General features: G+C 37.2%; 1 protein-coding gene across 4 annotated transcripts in view; it reads right to left on the reverse strand.

Annotated features, from left to right (window-relative positions):
• Positions 1-27,415, reverse strand: part of TPK1 (thiamin pyrophosphokinase 1) — a 316,777-nt gene that overhangs the window by 74,016 nt on the left and 215,346 nt on the right. For all 4 annotated transcript variants that reach the window (XM_070616678.1, XM_070616679.1, XM_008522611.2 and 1 more), the window contains one exon: positions 14,511-14,622. In XM_070616678.1, the coding sequence (XP_070472779.1) occupies positions 14,511-14,622 (112 nt within the window). The remainder of the gene's footprint in view (positions 1-14,510; positions 14,623-27,415) is intronic.

The following is a 27,415-nucleotide window of genomic DNA, read 5'->3' on the forward strand; positions in this document are numbered from 1 at the left end:
CAAGTCAATTGAGAAGACAGCCAAAGTGTGATGCTGGCCCTGGGGCTGCGGGGAGATGGCAATGCTACTAATGAATCCTTATCAAAGAGTATTTTATTGACCGAAGCCAGAGCTGCAACTCTGCCTCAGTGCAAATGAGGAGTAATAACAACTTCCTACTCCTGGCTTCACTGCGAACTTCTGAAGAGTGAGAACCTTCAGCAGGAGATTATAAAATGTAGTGATGACATAGGACGTCCTCCTCCACAATGTTCAAAGCCGCTTTTGTACACGAATTACATGACATGAAATCTATAAGAGAAGGTATGCACAGTGCAACGTCCACCCCTGATGTGCTTCCAGACAAAAGTCCCCTGATTCTGGTCCTATTACTGCTTTCCACAGGAACTTTTAATTGCTACCACATAGGGAATTAAGGAAGAGCGGTATTAAGTTCCTGGCATTTATGATTTGGACTCGCTCATTTCCTTGTGGAGTCAGCAGCCACAGTTTTCACACTGAAGGCAACCTTCGACATCATCTACCAACCCTCTGTGTAGAGAGGAAGACTCTGCGTGATGTCCCAGTACCACAGGATTCATTCATGTCAGAGTCAGAGCTTGAACCCTGTTGTCATCTTTTCTCCACATTGTTAACTGAAGTAAATAGCTGCATAATTTTTTTCTGCTACATTTCAAGGGAAACTCAGCAGAATCCCACGGAGAGAAGGTAAGTTGCATGTTCTCCAAAAATCTCCAGAGAGTGATTTTGTCAAGGGGTTTAGGCATTGATTTGTTCCCCTTTTCGGCTGTTTCATAATCTCAAAGCCAGAGGATTTCTACTCTCTCTTCTAGTGCATTTCTACTCTCTTCTCTGGAAGAAGAAAGAGTACTACTATGTAGTTTCCTGATGCTCCCTGTTAGAGAACTTACTTTCTCTCCATGTAATCTGTACCTTGAGTTTCCCTTAAACTATAGCAAAAAAAAAAAAAAAACCCACAAATATTTCTTCACTACAAACTTCATTTGGGATACACAGATATATATCTTTTCATGCAGATGCTTCTATTTTAGTCTGCATACTGGACATTTCCCCAGTTTGATCTCCCCTTCTTTTTCTTTAAGCCTAGTGTTCTCCAAATATTTTCAGCTTTTCCACAATTTGGCCTCCAAGCCATCTGGAGGACAAACAGCAGCTCGCTGCTAAGAAAGCGGCACGCAGCCCCAACCTCCTGCCACTGAGCCATCCGGCCCTCTTACCTTCCTTCTTTGTCACCTTTGAATCTTTAGACACTTAAAAATCCTGTTTTAACCATTTATCCTCCTTTGAGAACGCTAAATAAATATTTTTTCCTTGAATCCTTACCCCAAGTACCTTGAGAACCATGATGAATGACAACATTTGGTTTATAATCACCCCAGAAACCACCTATCACAGTGAGCATAAATTACACATGCTACAAATCTGCATGGGTTCTAGCTTATGCTTTTGTGGCTCATAAGAAGAAAGAAATGTCTTAGGTGGGGCTCATTTCATGATTTTAATTGCTAATGTATTAATTCTCTCTCCCCTTTGTCTTTGACCCTGCCCAATTTCAGGGAAAATCCCACTTTCATTTAGAAGAAGAATTTTGACATACGTTATTTCACCACGTGCAAAGCTTTTAAAAATAGCTAGGTACGTAAATGACCAGTGATGGATCCATTTTATGTGCATAGGAGAACTAAGTTAGGAAATAAGAACTTGGACAATTCATTTGACTTCCTTTGTCTCAGTTTCCTTATCCATAAAATGGGGATAAAAATACTTAGTCTGCATTAATAAGAGCTAATGTTATACCTGAATGAGAGTGAGTGTGGAGAAAAGATAGATAGGAGATAGGTGAAAGTGCCATTTCAAAACACAAAGATGATTATTTGGACCCATGAGAAAATTATAACCAGCGAGCTGTTCCCACAGTAAAAGTTTATTCACCTGTACCCCTTGATTTGTTCTCTACAGTTCATGTGATGACCAAAAGTTATTGCTTTCATGTCTCAATTTATTAGCTGGATGGTTGAACGCACAGAGCTCACATCTGAATCAGCACAAAAGTGAAACCTGGAGGAGGGAAATAGAAAGGGGCTCTCAAGCTTCCACTGAAGCCATTCTCATCTGTCAACCTGCCCACGTAAATACCAGGAAATCAACTCATTTCACCAACTTGGGAGGCAAACCTGAGTTATAATAGTGTTCTTGACTGCAGGTCAATGAAAAACTGGTCTGCTTACAAATTCCCATTTGTCATATTCCCTACAAATGCACATTAATTGTTTTCACATTTAAATGCCAAGAGTGAACCAGAACAAATGTGTGTTGTCAGGTTTTTGGGAGTTTTCTAAAAACAAAACAGGATAATTATGGTATATAGTAAATTACTGTTGGTTCCTTGTGCTCTCGGCAGAATCATAAAAGGGTAAGAACCTAAGAGAAATCATATCTGGTTCAAATCCTACAACATAGAAAATAGAATTGGAGCTGACTCAATGAAATATATAGTTAATACAAGTTTGTAGTGGGCTGTATGTCATGAGTCTTATATGTCTGAAAGTGAAATATTTGATTACAAGTAGAATATTTGAAAACTCTTCAGAATAACATAGTCTAAAAAGTAATCTTCTTCCTCTTTGTATTTTCTCTCCAAAGAATTAATATCTACTGCTTATCACCCTCCCTCCATCCCAACCTCCCCCCTTCCTTCTTCATAAAATCTGGGTCCTAGACTTACCCATGATTGTCATTTTGTGCAATGATTCCTCAATGTTAGTATTCAGAACTTATCAAAAGTGGCAGTTTTGTGGTCTATAACCGCAGACTGACCAAATCTATGCACATAATAAGAAAAGCCAAATTGGTAATATATCGTAGTACAAGTCTCTGCAAGTGACATGGGTGTTTGTGTGTGTGGAAGGGGCAGGAATAAAAGTGACAGCGGCATAAGTAGTAACTCAATAGTTTGATGGTGTATGAGTGTTCAGTAGATTAATTAAGACGAACTTGATTGATAGTTAAGGATCTGTAGAGTCCTGAGATTCTACTAATAAGTGACTATAAAAGCAAAATAAGGAAAAGTCAAATTTTCTGCCTTTCGTTTTTCTACCATCTTAATCACACATCAGATTGCAGTACAGTCTCAAATGCTAAAAGAGAAGAAATATAAAAAGGATAGAAAAAGGAATATGTCTAATAAACTGGTTACAATCTACAGTTCATTGAATGGAGCTTTAGCTCTGGTCTATGCAAACCTTCCGGTTTCCTTCATGATTCCCAGGGATCAGAGTATACGCTTATCTAAACTTGACAACAATCCTTGGAAAAGAGAAACCAAATTGAATGAAAATTGTAACCTTCGTTCCCCTTTGTGGACACCAAATCAATAGTGCTCACACAATTTCTTTTGTTTTTGTTTTGAATTGAATTTTGTTTACCACAAGTTCTCTGAAGCCAAGATGAATGATAACCTTGAGATTCAGTTTCTCAACAACTATATAGACAGTCTTCACACATCAATTCTCACAGTAACTGTAAAGATTCAATGATCAATAACTGTATTCAATATGTATTATTTCAGGAAATTATTTAATTCATTGATTATAGACCTGATCTGGTAGGCTGAATAATAGCCGCTCCAAAAGGTCCACATTGTACTCTCTGGAACTTGTGAATAAGTTACTTAAATGGCAAGAGTGATTTTGCAGATGTAATTAAAAATCTTAAGATAGGATTATCCAGGTGGTCCCAGTGTAGTCACAAATTCCTTAAAAGAGGGAGGCTATAGAGTCCGAGTTGGAGAAAGAGATGTGACAATGGAAGCAGAGGTCAGAGGAAGAGAGAGAGATTCGATAATCTATGCTGCCAGCCTTGAAGATGGAGGAAAGACTCACGAGCCAAGAAACGTGGCAGCCTCTAGAAGTTGGAAATGGTAAAAAAAGAATTCTCCACTGGAGCCTCCAGGAGCAATGCAGCTCTGTCAATACCTTGATTTTAGTCTCATAAGACTCATTTTGGACTCTTACCTCCAGAACTATAATAACAAACGTGTTGTTTTAGGCCGCTAGTTTGGGGTAATTTTTTATAGCAGCAATTTGAAACTGACTCAGCTGAAAACTTATGTCACAGAAATTTTAACAAATATGGTGTTATTTTTTGATCTGCCTATGTAACATCACACATTTTAAGTTTACCTATCTTTATATATATTTAAATCTGTCATCAAATATCGAAATTTTGTATTGTGCTACTAGCAAAAGAAACTAGGAGGAAAAAGCCCTGAGCTGGGAGTCGAGACACCTGAGTCCAGGCCAGCTCCGGCACTAGGAAGCTGCGTGATTTGTGAGAGTCACTTTTAGATCTTTGTTATTTCACTTGAAAATCACAGGTCTCGACAAACGATGATGTGTCTTTTGACATTATGATACTATAATTATCCTAGAATCTAAGTTAAGGAAATAGCATTCATATGGTTGAACCTACAGATCATATAAATTGTCGTTTGCTGACACGATGGACAATGCATAAAAAAAATCAAGATGTGGTATCAACAATTAAGATGTCTTCTTTTAATATATCCCATTAATAAGGAATGTAATGTTCTGCTGTTTCCATAATGTAGTCCAAAGTATAAGAAATCACTCAGTGCAGCCTAGAGGAATGAACTTAGTACACACTTTAAAGTTTCACCAAATGCTTGAAAATACTCAGTACCCTACAAATAGATGTGTAAGGCTTCCTTAAGAAATCTTTGTGAAAATATGTATTTGTAATTATTATTCTAAATTATATAAATAAATGTAACACTGTAGGCATAGGTATTATGAAAAATAAACCTTTCATTCCTGCACTACCTCTTTAAATTTACATGAATTTGTGAGAGAATGTTTTATTTTTAAGGTTTGAAAGATTCTTAGTTGGAAGTTATTTTTGGAGAAAAATCAGTATTGGAATTTATAGCTAGCACTTTCCATTTATAAATAAAAATGGCCTAAGAAAACATTAATGACTTTCCTAAATTAATAATATAAAGTGGGGTCAGGCCGGTGGCCCAGAGGTTAGGTGCACATGTTCTGCTTCTGCGGCCCGGGTTCACTGGTTTGGAGCCAGGGTGTGGACATGGCACCACTTGTCAAGCCATGCTGTGGCAGGCATCCCACATATAAAGCAGAGGAAGATGGGCACAGATGTTAGCTAAGGGCCAGTCTTCCTCAGCAAAAAGAGCAGGATTGGCAGCAGTTTGCTCAGGGCTAATCTTCCTCAGAAAAAAAAAAAAATAATAATACAAAGCTGTGGAGAAGTAAAGCCATTGATGGCTAACTAAACACAGATGAGGGAAAGATGTCTCCTTATGCATGTGTGGAGATAAGTGCTTTTTAAAAGAAGCCTTAGAGATAAAATTTTCATATAAATGAAACTTCCTCCCCAGAAGGTTGTGCTTGCTTAAATGTTCATTCCTACACTTCCTCCGTAGAATGGCCAGCAGACTAGATATTTATTAGTTAGATACAACCTGGCCCTGTAGGTCTCATTCTCTCCTCTTTTCCCCCTTCTTGCAGCAAGTGCACAAATAAAAGAGGACAAGGTACAGGGTACCACCTGTCGCTGGATCAGAACACACCTCAGGGGTCTCCTGCAACCAGCACTCCCTCTATGCTCTGTCCTCCCCCATCTGCACCCGCCTGCCAGACTGACTGACTTGTGTTTTGCTCTTGCTGCCTTGGCTAACTTCCCCAGAGTTTCCCTCTTGAATGCCTAGACTTTAAGATCAGTATTACCCTGATACTAAAACCAATCAAAGTCATCACAAGAAAAGAACCCTACAAAACAATATATCTTAAGAATATGGATGCAAAAATCCTCAACAAAATACTAGGAAACTGAATTCAGTAACATATAAAAGAATTATACATCATGATCAAGTGGAATCTATTCCGGGGAAGCAAGTTTGGTTTAATATCTGAAATTCAATTAACGTAACAGTATATCAACAGAATGTTTTTTAAATCACATGATCATCTCAATAGACAAAAAGCAAAATCCAACACACTTTGATGATAAAACACTCAACAAACTAGGAATAGAATGGAATTTCCTCAATCTGATAAAGGACATCTACGAAAAACCAACAGCTAACATCATACTTAATGGTAAAAGACTGGATGCTTTCCTCCTAAGATCAGGAGTAGGACAAGAATGTCCACTTTTGCTACATTCAGTATTATTTGAATACTATTTGAATACTATTCAATATTGTAGTGGAGGTTCTAGCCAGCACAATTTTGCAAGAAAAAAAAGTAAAAGGCATCCAGATTAAAAAAGAAGTAAAACTACCTCTATTTGCAGACGATATGATCCTGTATATAGAAAATACTAAGAAATCCACTAGGACACCATTAGTACTAATAAATAAGTTCAGCAAGTTTGGAGGAAACAAGATCAGTAGACACAAAATGCAACTGTATGTCTACAAACTTGCAATGAATAATCCAAAAATGAAATTAAGAAAACTATTCCATTAACAATAGCATGAAAACAATACAATACTTAGGAATAAATTTAACAAAAGAAGTGCAAAACTTACACTACGAGAACAAAAGTTTGCTGAAAGAAATTAAAGATCTAAATAAATTAAAAGTATCCCATGTTCATGGATTGTAAGACTTAACATTGTTAATATGGCTACACTTCTCAAACTGATCTACAGAATCAACACAATCCCTATCAGAATCCAAGCTGATTTCTTTGCGGAAATTAACAAATTAATTCTGGACCATTACCTCACACCTTGTTGAAAAGTTAAGTCAAAAGGAATCAAACATGTAAATATAAGGGAAAAAACTATAAACTCTTAGAAGAAAACATAGGAGTAAATCTTTATGACACTGAATTTGGCTAAAATCAAAAAGTCAGATGAAAATAAGTATTGGCAAGGATGTGGAAAAATCATAACTCTCATACACTCCTAGTAGGAATGTGAAATGGTGCAGCTCCTCAGTGATTAAACATAAATGATTACCACATGACCTGGCAACTCTACCATTAGCTGTCTACCCACGAGAAAGGAGAACATATGTCCATAAGAAATTTGTACATGAATGTTTATAGCCGTGTTATTCGTAACAGACAAAAAGTGCAAACAATCCAAATTTCCATTAGTGGACAAACAGATAAACAAAAGGGATACAGTAGAAAATTATTTGACCATAAAAAGATATGAAATACTGATAAATTCTACAACATGGATGAACATTCTAAGTCAAAGAAGCCAGTCACAAAAAAAAAAAATCTATAAATTATATAATTCTATTTATATGAAAGTCTAAAATAGGGAAATCTATGGAGATAGACAGCAGATTAGTGGTTTCTTAGGGCTGGGGGGGAAGGGCATGGTGGGATGGGAAGAGGGGACGGGAGGGGACTAGCTAAAGGGTATGCACTTTCTTTTTGAGGTGATGAATATGTTTTTTTTTTTTTTTTTGGAGGAAGATTAGCCCTCAGCTAACTACTGCCAGTCCTCCTCTTTTTGCTGAGGAAGCCTGGCTCTGAGCTAACATCCGTGCTCATCTTCCTCTAGTTTATACGTGGGACGCCTACCACAGCATGGCTGCCAAGCAGTGCCATGTCCGCACCCGGGATCCGAACCAGCGAACCCCGGGCCGCCGAGAAGCGGAACGTGCGAACTTAACCGCTGCGCCACCGGGCCGGCCCCGTGATGAATATGTTTTGAATTTGACTGGTGAATATACTAAACACCATCGAATTGCACACTTTAACTGGGTCAACTTCATGGTATGTCATGATAAAACTGTTTAAAAAAATGCCATTTCCTTCTAGCTTACCTTACTAGTACTAGAATGAACTCATGAGTTCTAGAAGATCATATTAGCCTGATTCCTATTGCTCAAACTGCTCAGTCATGGCCATGATTCTTTTTTGACACAGAGTGCACAGCACAGCTCTTTGTAAGACCTCTCCCAGTATACAAATATGGAAGTGATATCCTTAGACCTCTGTTCCAGGGCTGCCTCTGTTCCAGGGCTACTTCAGAGAGCCAGAGGTTAAGTGGTACTTTGCAGGAACATATTACACGTTTCTTTTAAAAGACTGCAATAGCTTGTGATCCTTTAATATCATAGGTGATTACAATTTGGTTTGTTAAAGAATAATCTTTCAAAGGATAAAATAATGACTGAAACAAACACAAAATGAATACATCAGAGATTTCACTTAAGTCATCAACTAATGAGAAAACCAGTAAGACGTAAAACCCTGATTCAAAGGACACTACAAATGACAGAGATATGTATAGATAACTAGGAATGCTGATAGGGATTTGCTAATAGATGGAAAACTGGTCATTTCTATAGGGTGATAATCCATTGTGTTTTGACAGAAAAAAAGTTCAATTGACTTATATGAACAGGAATCATTTAAATTATTATCAGTCCTTTACTAGTTAACTTCTAACTCCTCAGAGTTACAAATAAGCAAAGACAATGAAAGGCTAAGCATCCTACAGAATCAGTTACCCTCGAGGGACCTCTAGACCAGGCCTAACAATCCACTGAAAGATACTCAGGAATCTTTTTGTCCATTTCAAAGGCTTTTGCAATTTGTCATGACAGGTTTCAGAGTGGATTTCTATGCATAGAGTTTGATAATTAAGTTGCTATGCTATTTGATCTACCATATTTTATCAGTTTTAACATGCACATTTTCCCCACATCTCTGGAGATATAATTAGTAGTATTTTTTCTTAATGTATATAACATAATAACGCATGTTACAATTGATGACATCTTAGATGTGATGAAATATAGTCATTTCACCAACTTGTAAACTCAAGAAAATGATTTGGGGGTGGCAAACTTTAGCTAACATCTTCCTTGGGGAAGACTGAGAGGGAAAAAAAACCACCATCCTTATTACCATCTTTGACCTCTAAAGCATGTGTTTTATGTAAAAATTTTAACAATATCTTTAATTCAATTCAAAGCAGGTCATCTATTATCAAAGAATTAAGATACAAAAGATATTGTTCTTGAATCAGACAGGAAATACTGACATCACAGTTTCAGAGTGTTGTTTTTTAAGCACAGGACTAGAAAAGCAATAAAAATAATAGCAAAGACATCTAAAAATATGAACCATCTCACATATTAGTGGCACTAGCTCACCAAGCCTATAACCTTAGTGGGTATAGCTATTGTCCAACCATGACAACTGACTGGAATCACTTTGTGAGGCCTAACGGAGTGAGAATTAAGAGCATTTCTCACTGAAACTGCATTACTAGCCAGCGTAGTTTTATAGATGCATGAACTGCTCCCTTGTTAGACTGACACTTAAAAATCCTCATAGAGAACTCCTGCAGAAAACGCGGCGCCCATACACACTCATTACAAACTATTTTCCACAGGGATGAAAAACCTTTTCAAACTATTTTCTCGCAACTTTTTTCTTTCAAAACTCTTTCACTTGGGTTAGGAGATTTCAGTCAATGCTAGAAAATTATTTCATTCTGCCATTTATTTCTATACTTCTTTGAAAAAACACAAAAGAAGGAGCAATGAATACATAATTTCAAACTCAACTTGAGTGTTCTATTAAGAGGCCTGGGCGAATGGAGGGCAACTCCATTTAACATTTTTCTTAAGCAAAAGTGTAGGGGAGTTAAAAGTTCTGTCCCTCAAAATTTTTTTCTTCCTAATTACTTTCCATTTCCCACCATTATCTCCTCTTTCCTATGTCCTTTGCTTTCTCTTCTTTACCAGTTACCTTCCTCTTGTTTTCTTCTCTTTACGCTGAATTCATTTTAGTGATTTTTTCAGACATCAACTTATTTTATATGGAAAATTTTTCACTTATTAATTGGAAACAAGGAAAAACAGCATTGAAGCCTTGAATTCAGATTCTGAGTGCATCAATCCCTAATGACGTCAATTTGGGCAAATCACTACTAGAGCTTTGAACTACCATGTCTTTCTCTGAAAAATGAGAATATTTGAAAAATTTGCAGGATCAATGAACTACACCAATTATCAGAGCTAAGGAACACCAACTACAACAAAAGATAGGCTACACTTAAACATACGGTAGTAAAACTGTAGAGCATCAAAGAAAACATCAGGTCTAAAGAATGGAGCGAGTTAAGGACAGATTATAAACAAATCAGAGTTAGTTTGATTGACTGTGGTTCTTTAACAGCAACAATAGAAGTCCACAAGAGTGTGGCTGAAAAAAGGTAAAACACATTTTTATTATATATGTAGCTAAACTGTTCAACTAGATGGTGGACAAGTTGATAGACAGAAGAGCAGACTTCTATTCATGCTCATCTTCTTCACCGACAGAACCTCAGTTTTATTTGGGGTGACTACATCCTTAGAAAACTGCACGGCCTAGCCTCCTTTGCAGCTGGGGTAGCTATTTGATAGTTCTGGCCACCGAGTCAGAAGGTTAGATGCAGGAAGGATTTCTGGAAATTCTGGGAATCTCTACTGCCTGGTTTTCCTGCCGTATGTGCTGCCCCATCTTCCTCTCTTCCCTTTCCTCCCTCGTGATGCTGAAGGGGAGACACAGTGGCTGGAGTTGCAAGAGACATCTTATGATTTTGAGGCAAAGACTGAGGAAATCACAGAAACTTTGCCCTGTAACTACTAACTTCTGTACTTTGCTACATGAGGAACAAAAAAAAGGGCTTTTTTAAGACTACTGTTTCAGTTAGCCATAACTGAATGCAATCCTATTTGTTACAGATTGAAGGAAAAAAACCTGATTACTAACAAAAATACGACTGTCTATAGAAAACCCAAGTGAATCTCTAGTCACAGTTTTACAATAACAATAAAAGTGTTCAACAATATATTAATACAATATAGTAAAATCAACTTTATGTCTATATACCACCAATGAACTCAAAAAATGTGATTTTTAAAAAGCTACTTACAATAGCAACACAAAATATAGAGTTTCTAGAAATAAATTTTATATACAAGACGTACAGGATCTTATGGACAAAATTTTAGCATTATTGAGAGCAACTGAAAATTTCTAAGTAAACGGAGAGATATATTTATGGATGGGAAGAGAATGTCACTGAGAAATCTTATCCAATTGTTTCATTCTTCTCAATTTATCTACAAATTTAATATAATTCTGAAAAAAGTATAATGGAATTATATGTGGCACACTTGTGAAGCTAATGCTAAAACTTATGAAGAGCAAAAAGCCAGGAACAGCCATGAAAATTCTGAGGAAGAACAAGGTTGGGGGACTCAACTTACCACATGTCAATATTTACTATGAAGTGATGGTAATTAGGGCAGTGTGGTATCAGTATAGGAAAAAGAACGTAAGCCAAGGGAACAGCCTAGAGATTCAAGAAACATACCCACAAATATGAAACCGTATAGTGCCTTGCACATCACTGGAGAAAGGATGATAAATGATGCTAGGGCAATTGGTTATCAATAAGCAAAAAAAATCGGATCCCTAACTCATATGATACACAAAAATCAATTTCAGGTGAAATAAAATACCTAAAAATAAAACTTAAAACTAAAATGTGAAAACATCTTTATGACCATGAGGAATAGAAATTTGACTTACAACATGAAAACTACAAATCTTAAATCAAAAGATTTACCTTTAACTTAACCCCAGCACATAGAAAAATACCATAAACGAATGAAAAAGGCAAAGTATTGCCAGGAAGAAGATAACGAGGGTCTGAAGAAATTCTAAGAATAAGAAAAAAACAAATAGTTCAATGGCTAAACGGGCACAAGAAAGTAGCAATCCACAGAAGAGGAAACCAGCATGGTTAATAATTACAAAAAGCTGCTTCTCTCACAGCAACCAGAGACCAGAGTGAGGCATCACTGACATTCATCAGATTGGCAAAAATGATTAAATCTGACAATACCAAGAATGGGGTGAGGATGTGGAGCACAGGAACTCTTGTACACTCCTGGCTGAGTGTACGCTGGTATGACCTCTGTCAGAGTAACATGGCATCCAGTAAAGCTGAGGATGCTCTTATCTGTGATACAGCTACTTTACTCCCAAGTGTATACAGCCTAAAGAAACTCTTGTACCAGACACATGTCACAGAACGGTCATAGCATATTGCTATGAAATAAAATATTGTAATCTAGGGAGCTTCAACAATATTTGTAAAGATTTACTTCTGGGTGATGGGTACATAGGCATCTTTCACACTTTTTTAAAAGACGAAATGTGATGGGAGATATTGCAAATTGAAACAGGTAAATCAGACTACTTTTAGAACTTCTGGCATCATATTTCACAGTGGGTGTAGGCTGGGAGACGTCAAGCCCACGGACCACCTGAGGAAGATTTTGATGCGCTTCCTCACGACGACTTGCTTACTCTACTTGACCCAAGAAGTGAGCAGCTCCAGACTAAGCCACTGCATCTCCTTTCTCCTCCTCCAGGCCCAGCCCCATCCTGTCACTTTGTAGGTGTGAACGACAAATCGACACTGACCTCAGGGCTCTGCTTTCACAGACAATGACACTGAGTAAGCAGGGGCCCTCTCTGCGAAAGAAATCTATCCACTTCTCTTCAGGTGAACATGGTGTGACTTCACAGCTATTTCTATTACTTTTTAACGAGCTAATCTTTCCCACCAGAAAACCCTGTTAATTAGCACTTTTACCACAGATAATTGATGAAACACTTTGTGTCTGAACTCTATTGCTTTGCATATTCCATGAAGTTGCTATTTACTTATTTTCATAAAATAGTAGAGAAAAAAGTAATTATTCTGAACATCAAAGCAATCTGTAAATATAAATAAGTAATAGTATATAGCATTTCAGTAGGATTGAAACATTGTTACAGCTAGGAAGGTTAAAAGCCCTCTACCCTCATCAAGCCCAAGGCCCCCTTCCCAGAGTAAACTTTATTATCGGAATTAGCATGTGCACGTGACTGTGGATGTTCTAAAGAGCCCCGAAGACTCGTGCCTAAAGCTATGACTCTTTCCTATTGCTGTAAAATAAAGGAAGCTGGGTGGTTGCCCATATTGCCAAGCCTCCTCTTCACTTCGCTCAGTGGCTCAGTGCTCCTCTGGTCTTGGGCCAGCCCTGAAAAGTGAGGTCACTACTAGATCCAGGAAGAAGTTCTGTCTAGATTGGGCCCTTGGAAAGAACGGGAACTCTAGAAAGTACATTTGTTTTAGGCTGGAATGTTTTCAAAAAACCGTTTCTAATGGAAGCTTGTGTCACTCTCAGCTAAACAGCTTCAAAGCCTGTCATATTTCTGTGCACTGAGCAGATCTGTTCTCACGGTCCTTTCAAATTCTGATGAGCTCTCCACACAGTTGCTTCAAAATATCTCTAGTTTTTCTTAATTGTTTCAGCAATGGCTCATAGAAATGCCTTTTAAAATATCTTTTTATCTTCAAATTACTTATTTCTTGAAATATTTATTTCCTTGTGGGAACCTGAAAGTTTTACATATTATAAAAGAATGACATGGTTCTCTATTTTACTTTCTACAACCTTAGAGGTATTGGTCAATCAGGAGATCATCCCTTGGACATTCAATCAAAGCTCTTCGATTAAATTACCATTATTTTTAAAGAGCCTAGAGTTGATTCACTTCACGATGTTTGATGGTTTCTTTGGAATCAGCATTTATTTCATGAACAGACCCACCTCATTTTTCGTTCTTTTCAAATCAGACACTTTTAGTATAACTAGAACCTAAAGCAGTTAATAAGTACTAGAAAACATTTTAAACTTAATAAAGTGGCTAATCTTACAAAATATCAGAGGTTTGACTATGAAAAGAACTTGCTACTTTAGTTAGAATAGCTACTTCTCTGGGAAAATAAAGTAGACTTCAAGGACACAAAATCAACTAGAAAGAAGGTTGGTTCTTAAATATGACACTAAAAGTACAATCCATAAAAGAAAAAATTGGACTTCATCAAAATTAAACTAATGAATTTAGTTAATTAAATTTAAGAAAATGAAGAGATAAGTCAAAGACTGGGACAATATTTGCAAATCATATATCTGATAAAGGACATATCTGGAATATATAAAAGCATCTTACAATTCGATCTAAAAACAGAAATAATACAATTAAAATATGGGCAAAAGATCTGAACAGACATTACTCCAAAGAAAATATACAAATGGTCCATAAGCACACAGAAAGATGTTCGATGTCATTAGTCATCAGGAAAAAGTAAATAAAAACCATGATGAGATATCACTTCGTACCCGATAAGATGTGTATAAAAAAAAGAAGATAATAACACGTGTTGGTGAAATTGTAGAGAAGTGGAACTCATACACTGCTGGTAGGAATGTAGCTTTGGAAAATAGTCTGGCAGTTCCTTGAAAAGTTAAACAGAGTTACCATATGAACCAGCAATTCCACTCCCAGGTATAGACCAAAGAGAATTTTTTTTTTAAAAAAAAAAGAAAGAAAAGCTCCCTTTGTCCTAGGGTTTTACTTACTGAGGTTCCACTTCAGGCCTGTTGTCGTAACCTGACTGCATGGCTGTCCAACAGGAATAAGGCCACACCAATCACCTTCCATTCCAGTATCTACATGTAATTTGTGCTTTCCCTGAAGGAGAGAAGGAATGACCATTAAAACAGGGAAGAGAAAGGAAGGGCCGTTGATGTACATTGAAGACCTGGTGGGATGCACCAGGTACCATCCTAGGAACTTCACATGGTTTATCATACTTAAGCCTAACAACAAATTTATGTAGTACGTACTGAATAATCCTAGGAACTTCCACCTGACTAAATCCTAGTGACAATTTTACAATGTAGCTTATTGTTAATTATTATTTTTACATAAGTGAAAATTGAAGCTTGCAGAGATTGCATTCAGGACCACACAAATAACAAGCGGGCAGAATTAGGATTCCTACCTATACCTGTCAATTTCAAAGACTAAACTGGTTCCACATGCTAAAGATGTAGCACTATATGATACAGCATTCTACGGTCTTATTCAAACCCTTACTCAAGCGTAAATAAAGCACTACTTCCTGAATCTTTGCCTTATCTGAGACTTGAGCTTCTAGCTTTCAGAATTCACTGTCAATCATACTAGTGGTTAACCTCTTTCTTATACCCAAAGCCATTCTAGAAGATGCTCAGTGAGAGTACCTGTATCAACAAACAGAGTATGTGTCCTGAGGAACTGGTATGCTTCTTCCATTCTGATGAGGAAAACCAATATAATTTACCATATTTTCAATTTTTGCACTTAGAAGAAGGTTAGAGTTAAATGTAATGCTCAATGAAGGCTACAACGTTTGCTTTTAAACAGACTACGTGGAAACTACCCTTCTTCTACAGAGCAACGATTTTCCTTTCCTGCTCTGTTCATTATCCTTAGGGCATACAGTCTTTATAAAAAGATGCCTCAAGTCCTTATGGGAAAATGCCAAGACATACATGCATTCAATAGGAGACTAAAAAAGATATTTTTAATAATTCATATGACTTTGAATAACTTCCAAAGGATATTCTTTATTTTAATAAAATATTGCTTTAAAGCATATTTAATACAAAACATATTACCAGATTAAGGTATCTAGGTCTCCTTTTACAGCCATTTCACTTTTATTCCAACTATGCCTTTTGTACTGTATGTTGCAAGCTTCTGAGAACTTATTCTGCTGTATACAAGGCCTCAATGTGTGAGCAGGGTTTGTCTTTAGTCAAAGGATTGCTTTCATTAGGGAAAAAATTCTCTAGATTACATATCAGCCCTTGAAGTTTACCACAAGTCCATTCAGATCTTCATTAGCTATACAATTCACATACACATATTTCTATTTGGACATTCAATCAGAGGGCATATATTCAATTAAAAGGGCTTAAATATATCCGAACACAAGTAAGATTCTTAAAGAAAACATAAAATACACTTGAACTCGGTGTCCATCATTGGAAGAAAAGATAGGCATACATGTAGATATCCAGCAAACAATGGATTAGATGCACACAGAGAAATGTGGGTGGATTGGAAACATAATGCATAGTAGGAAACAGAGTCATGGTAAATTACAGAACCCATTTATGTAAATTAAAATAAATGCAAACACAATAAGATAATTTTTCTAGTAACAAATTTAAGAATATATATGTTAAAAATTTTAAAAATATGTGAGTATATATACAGACGAACATGTTTGCCTATGGGGAGGGTAAGGAGAATAGGAATGTGGTATAGGGATAAAAAGGAAGCAATGGATGAGTCAAGCAATAAGGATTCTTGCCTGAACCAGAGGTGACAATGTGCCATGAACCATGAGTTGACTCAACATTGAGATCTTACAAACATAACAAATACGCTTTTTAGATATGAAGCAATACAAGACTTAGGAATTCTTAGGTTCTTCTGAAGAAAAAATAGAGAATATATTCTTATAATTCTAAATAGTAATTCAAGAAAGAGGAATAATTGGGACACAGCCATGGAAAAGACTCTGGAGTGAAATAAAAACGAATCTTGTTCTTGAATAATGATCTTTGGTGTTTTTCTTTTAGTATCAATTTAGAGCAAAACCACAGAAATGATTAATACAGTTACAGAATCTTTCCACATATTAGAGTGTAAAAGTAGTGCTCTATCTGTCAGGAGGTACAGCTGAGGAAAAGAGTGGAAGAAGGTGAGTGGCCCTAATTTTCTCATCATTTTACACCGTTGGGGGAGCCCAGGAAATTGTGCCTGAAGCTGTAGATTTTAAAAAGGAGGATTTTAAAATTGCACCTGGCCTGAGTAACTGGTAATATGCAAAAGCTGCAGCAATGGGACTGAAAATGAGATTTGAAAGAGCTCTTTTCTTCACCCAGCCATATTACTCATTCATGAGCCTCCATGCTAGCGTCAGAGACAAGCTATTCACACAACTGTACACAGGAAAACTTCATCAGTGCATGGAAGGCAAAGCACCAAGAGGTAGGAAAGATGATGGATCAGAGACCTGATTGGGTGTGCAGAGTAGGGGCAGCGTGTAAGCAAGGAGTTCCCTGGGGAGTGTTGCTGTGTGGGAACTGAAGGAGGAAGAAGAGTCAGCTCTGTGAAGAGAGACTTCTGCACACACACCTGCGAAGGCCATGAGGTGGCGTCAGGACATTCACTGATGGGGCAAGGCAGGTAGGGAGGACTGGGTGGAGCACAAGAGAGTTTCAGGGTCTTGAATCTCTTCACTGTGATGCTGTAATGGTGAATACATGGCACTACGCATCTGTCAAAACCCACAGAATGTGTAACACAGGAGTGAACCCTAATGTAAATTATGGACTTTCGTTAATAATAATGTATCAATATTGGTTCACCATTTGCAACAAATGTACCACACTAATGCCAGATAATAGGGGAAACGGAGAACAGGAGGGGCATATATGGGAACTCTCTGTCTACTCTGCTCAATTTTCTGCAAACCGAAAACTGCTCTAAAAACGAGGTCTATTAATTTCAAAAAAGAGTCTTTCAACTTTTCAGTTTTGACCTTTCAGCTTCTCATCCCTTAAACGGGACTGACAGCCACATGATGGTTGGTTTGAAACCTGTGCTAGCTGGCAAAAGGTTCCACACAAAGAGAAATGTACTGCTGCTTCTCAGCAGCCACTACAACCTTATTCTGTTTTTTTCCCTTAAAAAAACAGGGCTTTTTTGTTTGTTTAGGCCGTGAGCTGCCTTTATCTCTTTGTATAGTATTTTTCCCTAAATTGATTTACATTGAATAGCTTGACACACAAATATGAGTTTTATTCTCCCTACTATCCTCCATTATAGAACTAACTCTCTCTGAAGATACAGATGCTAAATATAATATAAATTACCATCCACAGATGCCAAATGTTACACACTTCAACCAATTCTGAAAGCAGTAACAAAGCCTCTTTTACAATCAAAGGAGTTGATGACAGAGGGTGGTGGAGAAATCCTGATTTCCTTAGAAATGCTTTGGCTCCAGCCATGAAGGAACAGGAAGCAGAGACCTGTCACGAGGGCAGATCCCAGCCTACAAGGGCTGTCCTCTCAGGTCCACATTGGAAAGCACAGCTGATCAGAGGGGTTACAGGGAACCCAAGCCTCCTGGGCACTGGGTGGCAGAGAACACTGGAAGAAGGGCAGGAACGCATACCTGGCCCAGGTGGCTCTACTCCTGTCTCAGGTGACAGTGTCTCTGACGATGAGATCTGTTGTTAAAGATTGTGACTTCTTCCTTCCTTATCAAAGAGAGATTCATGTGTCCATGAGTTGTCTCATTTTCAGTGTGTTACAGTTAATTCTCATCTTTTAACTGAAGACTTTCCTCCCTCTGTTTGTGGCCCACTTAATGGTTTGGCAGTGGTCAGCTGAACACATTAGAATGTTGGATCCTCCAGTGAACTTCAGTAAAGAATGATGAAGGAAATAAGGAATGATTTCTCAACTCGAGGATACTAACTCCCTAAGAAGATTCTTCAACTTGTATCACAGAACGCAAAGGAGACAGCACATATACATGTTAAGGTTTATTATCCCAGGGACAGGATGGCTGTTATAAAATCCACCAATTTAAATGACACAGTAGAAATCTCTCTTTTCTAGCCTTCCTATATATTCACTGCTTTCCTCATTATTTTAAGATTCGACAGACCTCAAAATTTTCAATCTGGGAATAAACCAGTTTGTGGACTTGAGGAGTCACATAGGTCTTAGCCTACAATCACTTAACATTTTTTTCTCTTGTTCCAAAAAGGAGTTTAGCCATATGTAAACGGTCTTTTGTTTATAAATACGAAAATTTACCTTTGTGTAAAGGAGAGTGATATTATACTTTCCCCCATATCTTCATTTCTATGTGACATCTTTAAAAAATGAACAACAAAAGGAATTTTTGTTCATTCCTCAGATTTCTCAATTTATAATATATGCTAGCCTATATGTGATTTGACACAGGCAGGCATACAATCTGACATTAAAGAACTTCCCTAAAGATTTATGCCATTACTGGAGACTAGAGGCACATGAACTAATCATTGACTTCCATCTACCCTCATGAATCACTGCACAGGTTCCTGTTCTGAGCTAAGATAACTCTTTGAAGTCAAAGGCAGTTCTATATAGAAAAGACGAAACAAAAATGAATCACAGACAGTCTGCTTTTCAGATCATGGTAATTTTTAACATATTGACAACCTCTATAAGATATGAAATTGTAATTCAGTGAAAGGTAACAAAGATGCTGCTTGACACTTATGCTGGAAATCACACTTACAAGCATGTTAAGGACAGGTACCATCAGAGGGTCACTTCCTCTAGACTGTCACGCCAAGCTAGAGCAAAATATACGCAAATAGATACTTAAGGAAGGAGTAAGAAATCACTGTCATTTGCTTGTATTAGACATCCTCTTTGCAAAGGAATAGGACCTCAGTGAAGGAAAAGACAGAGTTCACCCTAGATTTTGCTTTTGCAAAAATATCAAACATTGAGGCATCTGAATCCTTTTTACATCTCTGAATCCTCAAATCCAATAATAATGCCATTTTATGTTAAGATATCTTAGTGTGGGTCTCACAAAATACACAGCAATTTAACAAGATCATTCCCAAAGCAAATGAACACAAGAAGAGCATAAATGTATTTTCTACTTAGCATAAAAGATTCAAGAAGCAGGTGCCATTGCTAGTTTATAAGGTGGATAACCATTCATCAAATTGCTGTTAATGCTGAACTTACACCCTGTGGCTAATTGCAGCTAAAATCTCTGGCACATAGTTGGACCCAGTATGAATGGAGCACTGCTGGACACTGATGAAATACAAGGCTGACCTCTGGCAGCTCATCTTTTGTTAGTTTTCCTAGGTACTTAAAAAATTTATCAAGAAACACCACAGGAAATTAAATAGCCTTCAGGGAAGAATAGTCAAAGAAGTAAATAGAAGGATCTACACTATATTTACCAGGAGAAGAGGCTACCTCTCCCACACAAAGAAAGACTTTTGTGCGTCTTTTCATACTGTGGCTACTCATGACTGAAAGCACTCACAAGAGAAATGGTCTCTCCAGTGACCCTGTAGTTGTAAAATCTCAGAGCTAGAGGACTGGTATATTTACTTTTATTCTGCCCAACAAATGTAGAATTCAAAACACAGAGGTATTGGTTTTATTTGAAATAGACTATATTGAATCAACATTACATATAAATATATGTAATTATCTAAATTAATTTATTAATTTATTTATGCTATTTCCTTTTGAAAATGCATTAATATCTTATCTATAGACAGCATTTAGAGTTTCAAATCGCTTCAGAACCACACTTTCCAAAGTGTATTCCACAGAACACTACTCTCAGGGTCAGATAAGATTGGAAAAATTGCTTCTTTAGATTCTCCTCTTGGAAGTCACAATGCACATCAGCATGCTCGAGGTTCTAGGCTGTCTTGCAGCACAAAGTCTTGTTTACCTGAGTGAGTATTTCCCAAGCTTACTTGACTACAGATGCTCTGCCTGCCCCTCAAATATCACCTTGTAATTACCCATGGAATCTGCATTTCATGAAACCCACCTTCGAAAATACTGATTTGGAATAGTAATTTTGCACACAGCATCTAAAACTATGATATTCTGGTTTAATATTTTCACAGTCAGAATATTTAAATAATATGCTTAAAGTTAATAACATCCATCTGATTTTTGTCTTGGAAACTATTTAATAACCTCAGGCTGAAATCATGTGTGTTTTGACATGAGGAGGGCTTGCTCTCTGATGAAAAAGGTTAACGACAAGACTGGATGGTTGTCCAAAAGAAAACCTTCTGAATGCTAGTTGCACTAGTTTGTTTATTCAAAAATCAAGAATATTTATGAAATACCTACTATTGTTAGAGATAGTAAAATACTATAATGATAGCCTGATTTCCCCATTAACCCCAATACAAGACTATTTCAAAATAAAATTGATGAAATGGTTTATCCTTTCTTTTCTACCACCTCCATATTGATGCTTTTTGACAATGTATCCTATCCTATCTTGATGCCTCCCTTTTATTCTTGTCAGAGAAAATAATCTGCTGAGTGCTCTCACACTAAACCATCAGAAACCTACTCATGGATCCTCCAAAAGATATCGACATTTTAAACAATGACTTCTAAAGACAATACTTATCCCAGAAACAAGCATTTCTAACAGTGGAAACATGACAGGTTACATTAAAAGATATGTTTTGAGTCAAAGAGCGATCACAGAATTTTCAAATAACTTCAGATAAATGTCACTCAGCTTAACGTAGGGTACAGTCAGGATGCCGTGTTCTCTCTGTCCATGCCTATGCTATTTCTCCTTCCTTAACTGGGGGAAATGTCCAAGCAAAGGGCAAGCTCTACTTTTGTATGAAAACCCCCTATGCTTTCCAGTTAACATAGATCACTTGCTTCTAACAGCTACAATCTTTAATTATTTACACTACAAAATATAGCATTTTGTTACTGTATTGCACCTCTCAAATGAGTTCACGTTATATCCTTAAAAAGAATAAAATTTCTTTGAAGGCAGAGACCCTCCCTTTCATTTTCGTTGGATTTATAGCACAGTGGAAGGAACATATTAGTGTCTAATAAATATCTGATTGATTAGTGGCTTAGAGCAAAAGGAAAAAGTATTTATAAAAAGGTGTCAATACTCTTAGAAAAATCTTATCAAAATTAGAGTCAATGAGGGCGGGTCCAGTTGAAATGAAAGGACTCACTGCAGAGGCCTAGAATTCTTTTTATAGATCCTGTCTGCTTCACTGGACACTAAGACAAAACCACACATGACCAATAATTACGAAATCCTGTTAACAGTACTCAAAATACACTTCAAGGGTACACAGAGTATAAATTTATGTTTGCATGTAAAATGGGCATTATAGTACTACCTCATTGGGTTATTTTGAGGATTAAGTGAAATAACATACATAAGGCACCAAGAACAGGCCTTCAAATGTTCATTTTATAGATGTTGATTTACTCACCCCTCTCCCTCCGGCAGGTATGAACTGAGCCTAGTACTAAAATAACACAAGATTCTCTTTTTCCAGTGCAAACAAATAATTTACATAAAATTCAATTCAGACTCTAAATCCACTGGACTTGTATCTCAAGTTTTCTCCTAATGGTAAAGAGTTGATGGGAATGCCAGCACTGCAATATATATCTCAACTTTCCTCCTGGTATTAACTACTCCAGCTTTCCTTCCATGTAAGAGCTGTATGTAGAGATGCCAACAGAGACAACCAGCTTCCTGCAATTATGCCAAGCACAAACGTTCTCCTCTATCTGACCGTCCCTTTTTTCAGATTCATCAACCCCCCATGGACTTCTCTTTTCTGTTATGAAGCTGTAAGTCATTAAGACTGGCCGATGGGTAGAGGGTAAGGGTGAGGTGGTTTGACAGTGGAGAGAACTACTGGAACGATCTAGCCATTATCCTATCTAAATAAACTCCAGAAAGTGCTTCTGCTTGCTGGATGTAGTATGGCTGATGTTTAGCATGTTAAACTGAGTCGGATGTCTAGTTTGGTTTTTTTTTTCCACTCATGTTAACAGTCCTCATGGGATATTGTTAGCGCTCCTGAGGAAGGGGGAAGAAAAAGACAACTTTGCATTCATTTATTTATTTCAAACCCCAACATGACTATCAAACTTTATAAACTAGAAGAAATAATGAGGACGTTCCAGTTAAAGAAAAAGAGAGAGAAGTGAGGTAACAATTTTTGAATATCTGCTATGTCCTAATATTCTTCTGGGCACCGTAATTCTCATAACAACCTTGAGTGGTAGAGTTACTACTAAGACAGAGGTTATAGACTCAGTACAGTCATTAACTTGCTCAAGATCCCTCAATTAGTAACTAGTAGATGCGGGATCTAAATGCAAGTAGACCATGATTTTCAAGTCCACTTCTTTTTAGCACATCATCATGTTTTTCTAGGCTTCTAACTTCAAAAGCTGGTCAGAACCATTTCATTCCTTTGCTTTTCTTCCCATGCTTGCTTTTTGTTCCCTATATTCAATCACCAAGTTAAGCTTTTGCATGACCTTACCCAAGGTTTATCCTAAATAATAAATACTTGTGCAGTAAATGAATGAATGAAGTGAATGAATAACTGTCTTCCTTGACCTCTCTTCAACATTTCCCATTCTCTTTACATGTCCCATTTATTTAATTCTTCTTTGCTAGTGATTGAATATATGGAAGATGCTGATAAGAACGTGTGGGACACTCATTCATGTTTTCAGAACACACTTACTGGGTTTTCCAGAAGTTCACAAAGAATGGTTAAAGCAAAATCAATGACTGGGCAAAGATTAAGAAAATTAACACACCAAAGTATTTTTTAAAACATTTGATTACTTTTAGTCAGGAACAAATAGGACAATTTTGTTTCTCCCCAAGATCCTAGAAAATATTAATTAGAAGCAGTTGGGTTAATACTCAGATGGTACAAGTTCCAAGACTCGGTTCAGACATCAATTCCTCTATCATCCTTCCTCTCCAAAGCCGTCCCTGAACCTGCAGCCTTGGCTACTTGCACACTCTTCAGCTCCACAGCTCAGAAATTTAAGTCTGACTCCCTTACTGGAAGGGGAAGGTAAATACCTTAAGGAGAGAAGCTATATTTGATTAATTTTTATATTTTTAAAACTTTGGACAATGTTAGACACATAGTAGAAGTACAATAAATATTTATCAAAAAGGGGGCACTAAGCTTAGCTGTTTTCATATAACTACTCTTGACCTCCAATTCACATGCTAGCTATCAGCTTACTATCCCATTTCTTTGGTCCTCTTGACATTAAACCTCCTAGAAAGCGTTGTCTAAATTCACTGTCTCCAATTCCTCTCCTCCAATTCTCTTGCATTTATTCCAATTAAGCTTTTGCTCCCACTTTTTTTTCAAATTGGCTTTCATCAAGATAACCAATGACATCCAAATTGCTAATCCCAATGGTCAATTATTCATCATCATCTGACTTGACCTACCAGCTTCCCACAATTATTTCAAGCACAAACATTCTCCTCTACCATATCCCTATCAGCAGAATTCACAATGGGTTATCACTCTCTCCTCCTTGATATACTATCTTTACTTTGCCTCTAATCTACCTTCATTTATAGCATTTGTGATCTCAATCATCTAGATCTTGGTGAATCCCAAATTTGTATCTCCAGCCTAGACTTCTCTCCCTAACTCTGGTCTTGAACATCCAACTGCCTATTTGACACAACCTGATCTTTTATCTCAAACCCACCCCATTCACAGCTTTTGATCTGAGTTGATATCTACTCCATCCTTCCACCCTTAGGTGAAAAGTTTTTCTTCTTTTCTCATACCCATAAAGAAATCCTATTTACTCCATATTCTAAACATATCCAGATTCCCATCACTTCTCACAATTTCCTTCACTTCCACCTTATTCAAGTCACCATAACAAGACCTCCTCTTGCCCACCAGAGTTCGTTCTCAACTCAGCAGCCAAGGTGATCCTTTTAAAAAGTAAATCAGACCTACCTACTTCCACACTGACCTCACCCTTCAAGAGAAACACTCCAGGCTTTCTGAAAGCTTTCTTTCCATTTCGCTTTTCTAGACCCTGAGGAGTCTGGCTAGACTTTAGATTCTGTCTGTGGAATGAGTCTGAGAGAAATGCTGTCATTATTAATGAATTCTTGCTTTGAGCTAGCCTGAGGAAGTCTGTTCTATGTAGAGGGCTGTGGTTAAGGGCATGGGTGCTGAAGAAAGACTTCATGGATTTGAATCTCTTTTCTATTATGTCTGAGTTTCACTTTCCTCATTTATAAAGCCAAAATAAAGTGGTTGTTGTGGGATCAAATGACTTGATATGTGAGCTATTTAGAATAGTGCCTGCCACAGAGTAACTGCTCTATAAACATTCACTATCATTTTTACCATATAAAAGTATTAAAATGGGCAACAACGCATTACTTTTAATTTTAGGTCAATTTGCTTGGTCGCATTTTTTTGCATCAAGAATGTTGGGATAATTCGTCTTCTGAAAGCAACTTGAAAAGTACCCCATAATATACTATATATTATGTATTGGAAAAATGTTAGAATAAATATACCTTTCAAGTGATATAGATCATAATCTTAATTGTTATAGGACTCTTATTTTGGTACCTCTTATATATGAGGTAAGAGTCTTTAACATCAGAAAGTAAAAATACTGACTTTTTTGGTGGGGGTGTAGTTTCTGATGTCTTGAGGTAAGACTATGGTAATATTTCTGAGAGAAATCTCACGCCTTAATGCAGCTTAGCTTTACAGTTCTGTGTTGTAAAGGAGATTATTATCATCATGAAGGCACAATTAAGCATACGAGATGTGATGCATTGTGTTTGAAGTGAGAACTAATATTACAGTCTTTGTCACAAATCAAGTGCATTGCAGGATGATCACGCCCACATTCACCTCCCAACTGAACGACCTAGTTTCTTACCCTCTCCTATTCATACAGGTGTACATGCTCATGCGTGTCTACCACTCATCAAATTTCCCTGTCAGTCTGTCTCCAAAATGGCACCCAATCAACCTTGCCTTTTAGTATTTATGCCTTGTGTAGTGATTCCCCACAGTGCGTAGGGCTACCTCTGAGTATCAATAGGATATTGAAGAAATGTTGGTGTGTGACTTCTGGGCTAAATCATAAAAAATATTACAGCTGCCTCCTTGCTTCTTGCTCTTGCAGATCACTCGCTCTGGGGGAAGTCAATCACCGTGTTGTGAGGACATCCAAGCAGCCCTGAAGAGGCCCATATGGAGAGGAATGGAGCTGCCTCCTCCTTTTCAAACAGCCAGCGCCAACCTGCCAGGTATGTGAGTGAGTCACCTTGGAATCACATGACTGACGCCTGAACTTCAGGAGACCCCAAGCTTGAAGCACCCAGAAAAGCCCAAATTCTAGACCCACAGAGAAACTTTGAGAGATGATAGGTTTGCTGTTGTTTTAAGCCACGAAGTTCTCTGGTAATTTGTTACACACATTTGTAACACACTCTGGAACTCTTGCCGTCCCTTTCCAGATGACTTTGTCGACACTGCTTTATCTTTGTATCCCTGAGGCTTTTTTCCTTCTCGTTTCCTGTGCCCTTTCTGCTTCTTTAAATGTCCATAAAACAGAACAACAGATATGTATATATATATATTTCTCTTTTTTTTACTTTTGTTCAAAACAGTGTATGGATACCTTTTGAAAAAGTGGAAGTATGCCAAGTTTTATATTTCTTTATTTCTAAAGGAACACCCCTAGCTTTCCTTTGCCCCCTTCTCTTTGGTTATATGGACTGAACTCCCCTCATCTTTATTCTTTCCTAAGCTATCAACTTGGGAAAGGTAAGAAGAAGTTAGGGGAAAAAGGTTCCCCAACAATCGTTAAATTTCATCTTAATGAAATTAAGATAACACATCATTAAAACAGAACATTTTATGCTTAGCAACACTGCATGTACTTAAATTCACTGTACTGTATGTCATTCTTTAAAAAGACTACCTCAAAGTGAGAATGAGCCATATTTCCTAATGAATTTGGCACAGTGGGGAAAAAAGTACTAAAATGTTGTATATGAACTATCTCACTTCCTACCCCAAAGTCATTTATTTAATATTATTTAAATAAATGATAAAATGTGACCAAATAGTTATTTTAAATTTGATTAGGATATTATAAAGTTTCCAAAATTGGATCCTCTAATTCCAGAAATACTTCAGGAGCAACACACAAGAGGTTGCCTCCTGTGTTCTCTAATTTATATTTTCTACTCTTCTATTATTTTTATACAATAAAAAATTTAGTTTTAGTTTTGCTGGTACCAATTTATGGTATCCTAGAAACTCCACAATGATGGAAAAGAGCAGGTACTCACAACAAAGCAGAATTGCCCACATATTTATGGCCTTATCATTTGACAAGGAAGGTCAAAGCTTCCCAGAGTTTATTCATAACCCTGCACCAGCTTTCAATTCTTTGAAAATTGCTCCTTGATACCTGGCTTCCCTGAAATCACAAAGAGGGGCAGCCACTCTCTTAGGGCATAAATCAGATTCTAAATAACTGATAGTACTTTTTTCCTCGAGCCCTGGACATTCAGAGCACCGCATTTCCACCGTTGAGTGCCAGCACTTAGAAAGACCAGTGTACCAAGGATGTTTCTAGGGTTTAATTTCTGAAGTCATCTGTAGGAAAATCAGTCTTGGGGATTATAAAAAATAAAGGTCTTGCTCTTGAATGTCACTGGCATTTTAATATCCTCTCTTCTTTCACTCTCCAAATCCAAATTAAATACTATCACAGATTTAGTGACCATTCATCATGATTAACCCTGTCATGACTTTGT

Source organism: Equus przewalskii, chromosome 4 (genome assembly GCF_037783145.1).
Source record: "Equus przewalskii isolate Varuska chromosome 4, EquPr2, whole genome shotgun sequence".
NCBI classification, from domain to species: domain Eukaryota; kingdom Metazoa; phylum Chordata; class Mammalia; order Perissodactyla; family Equidae; genus Equus; species Equus przewalskii.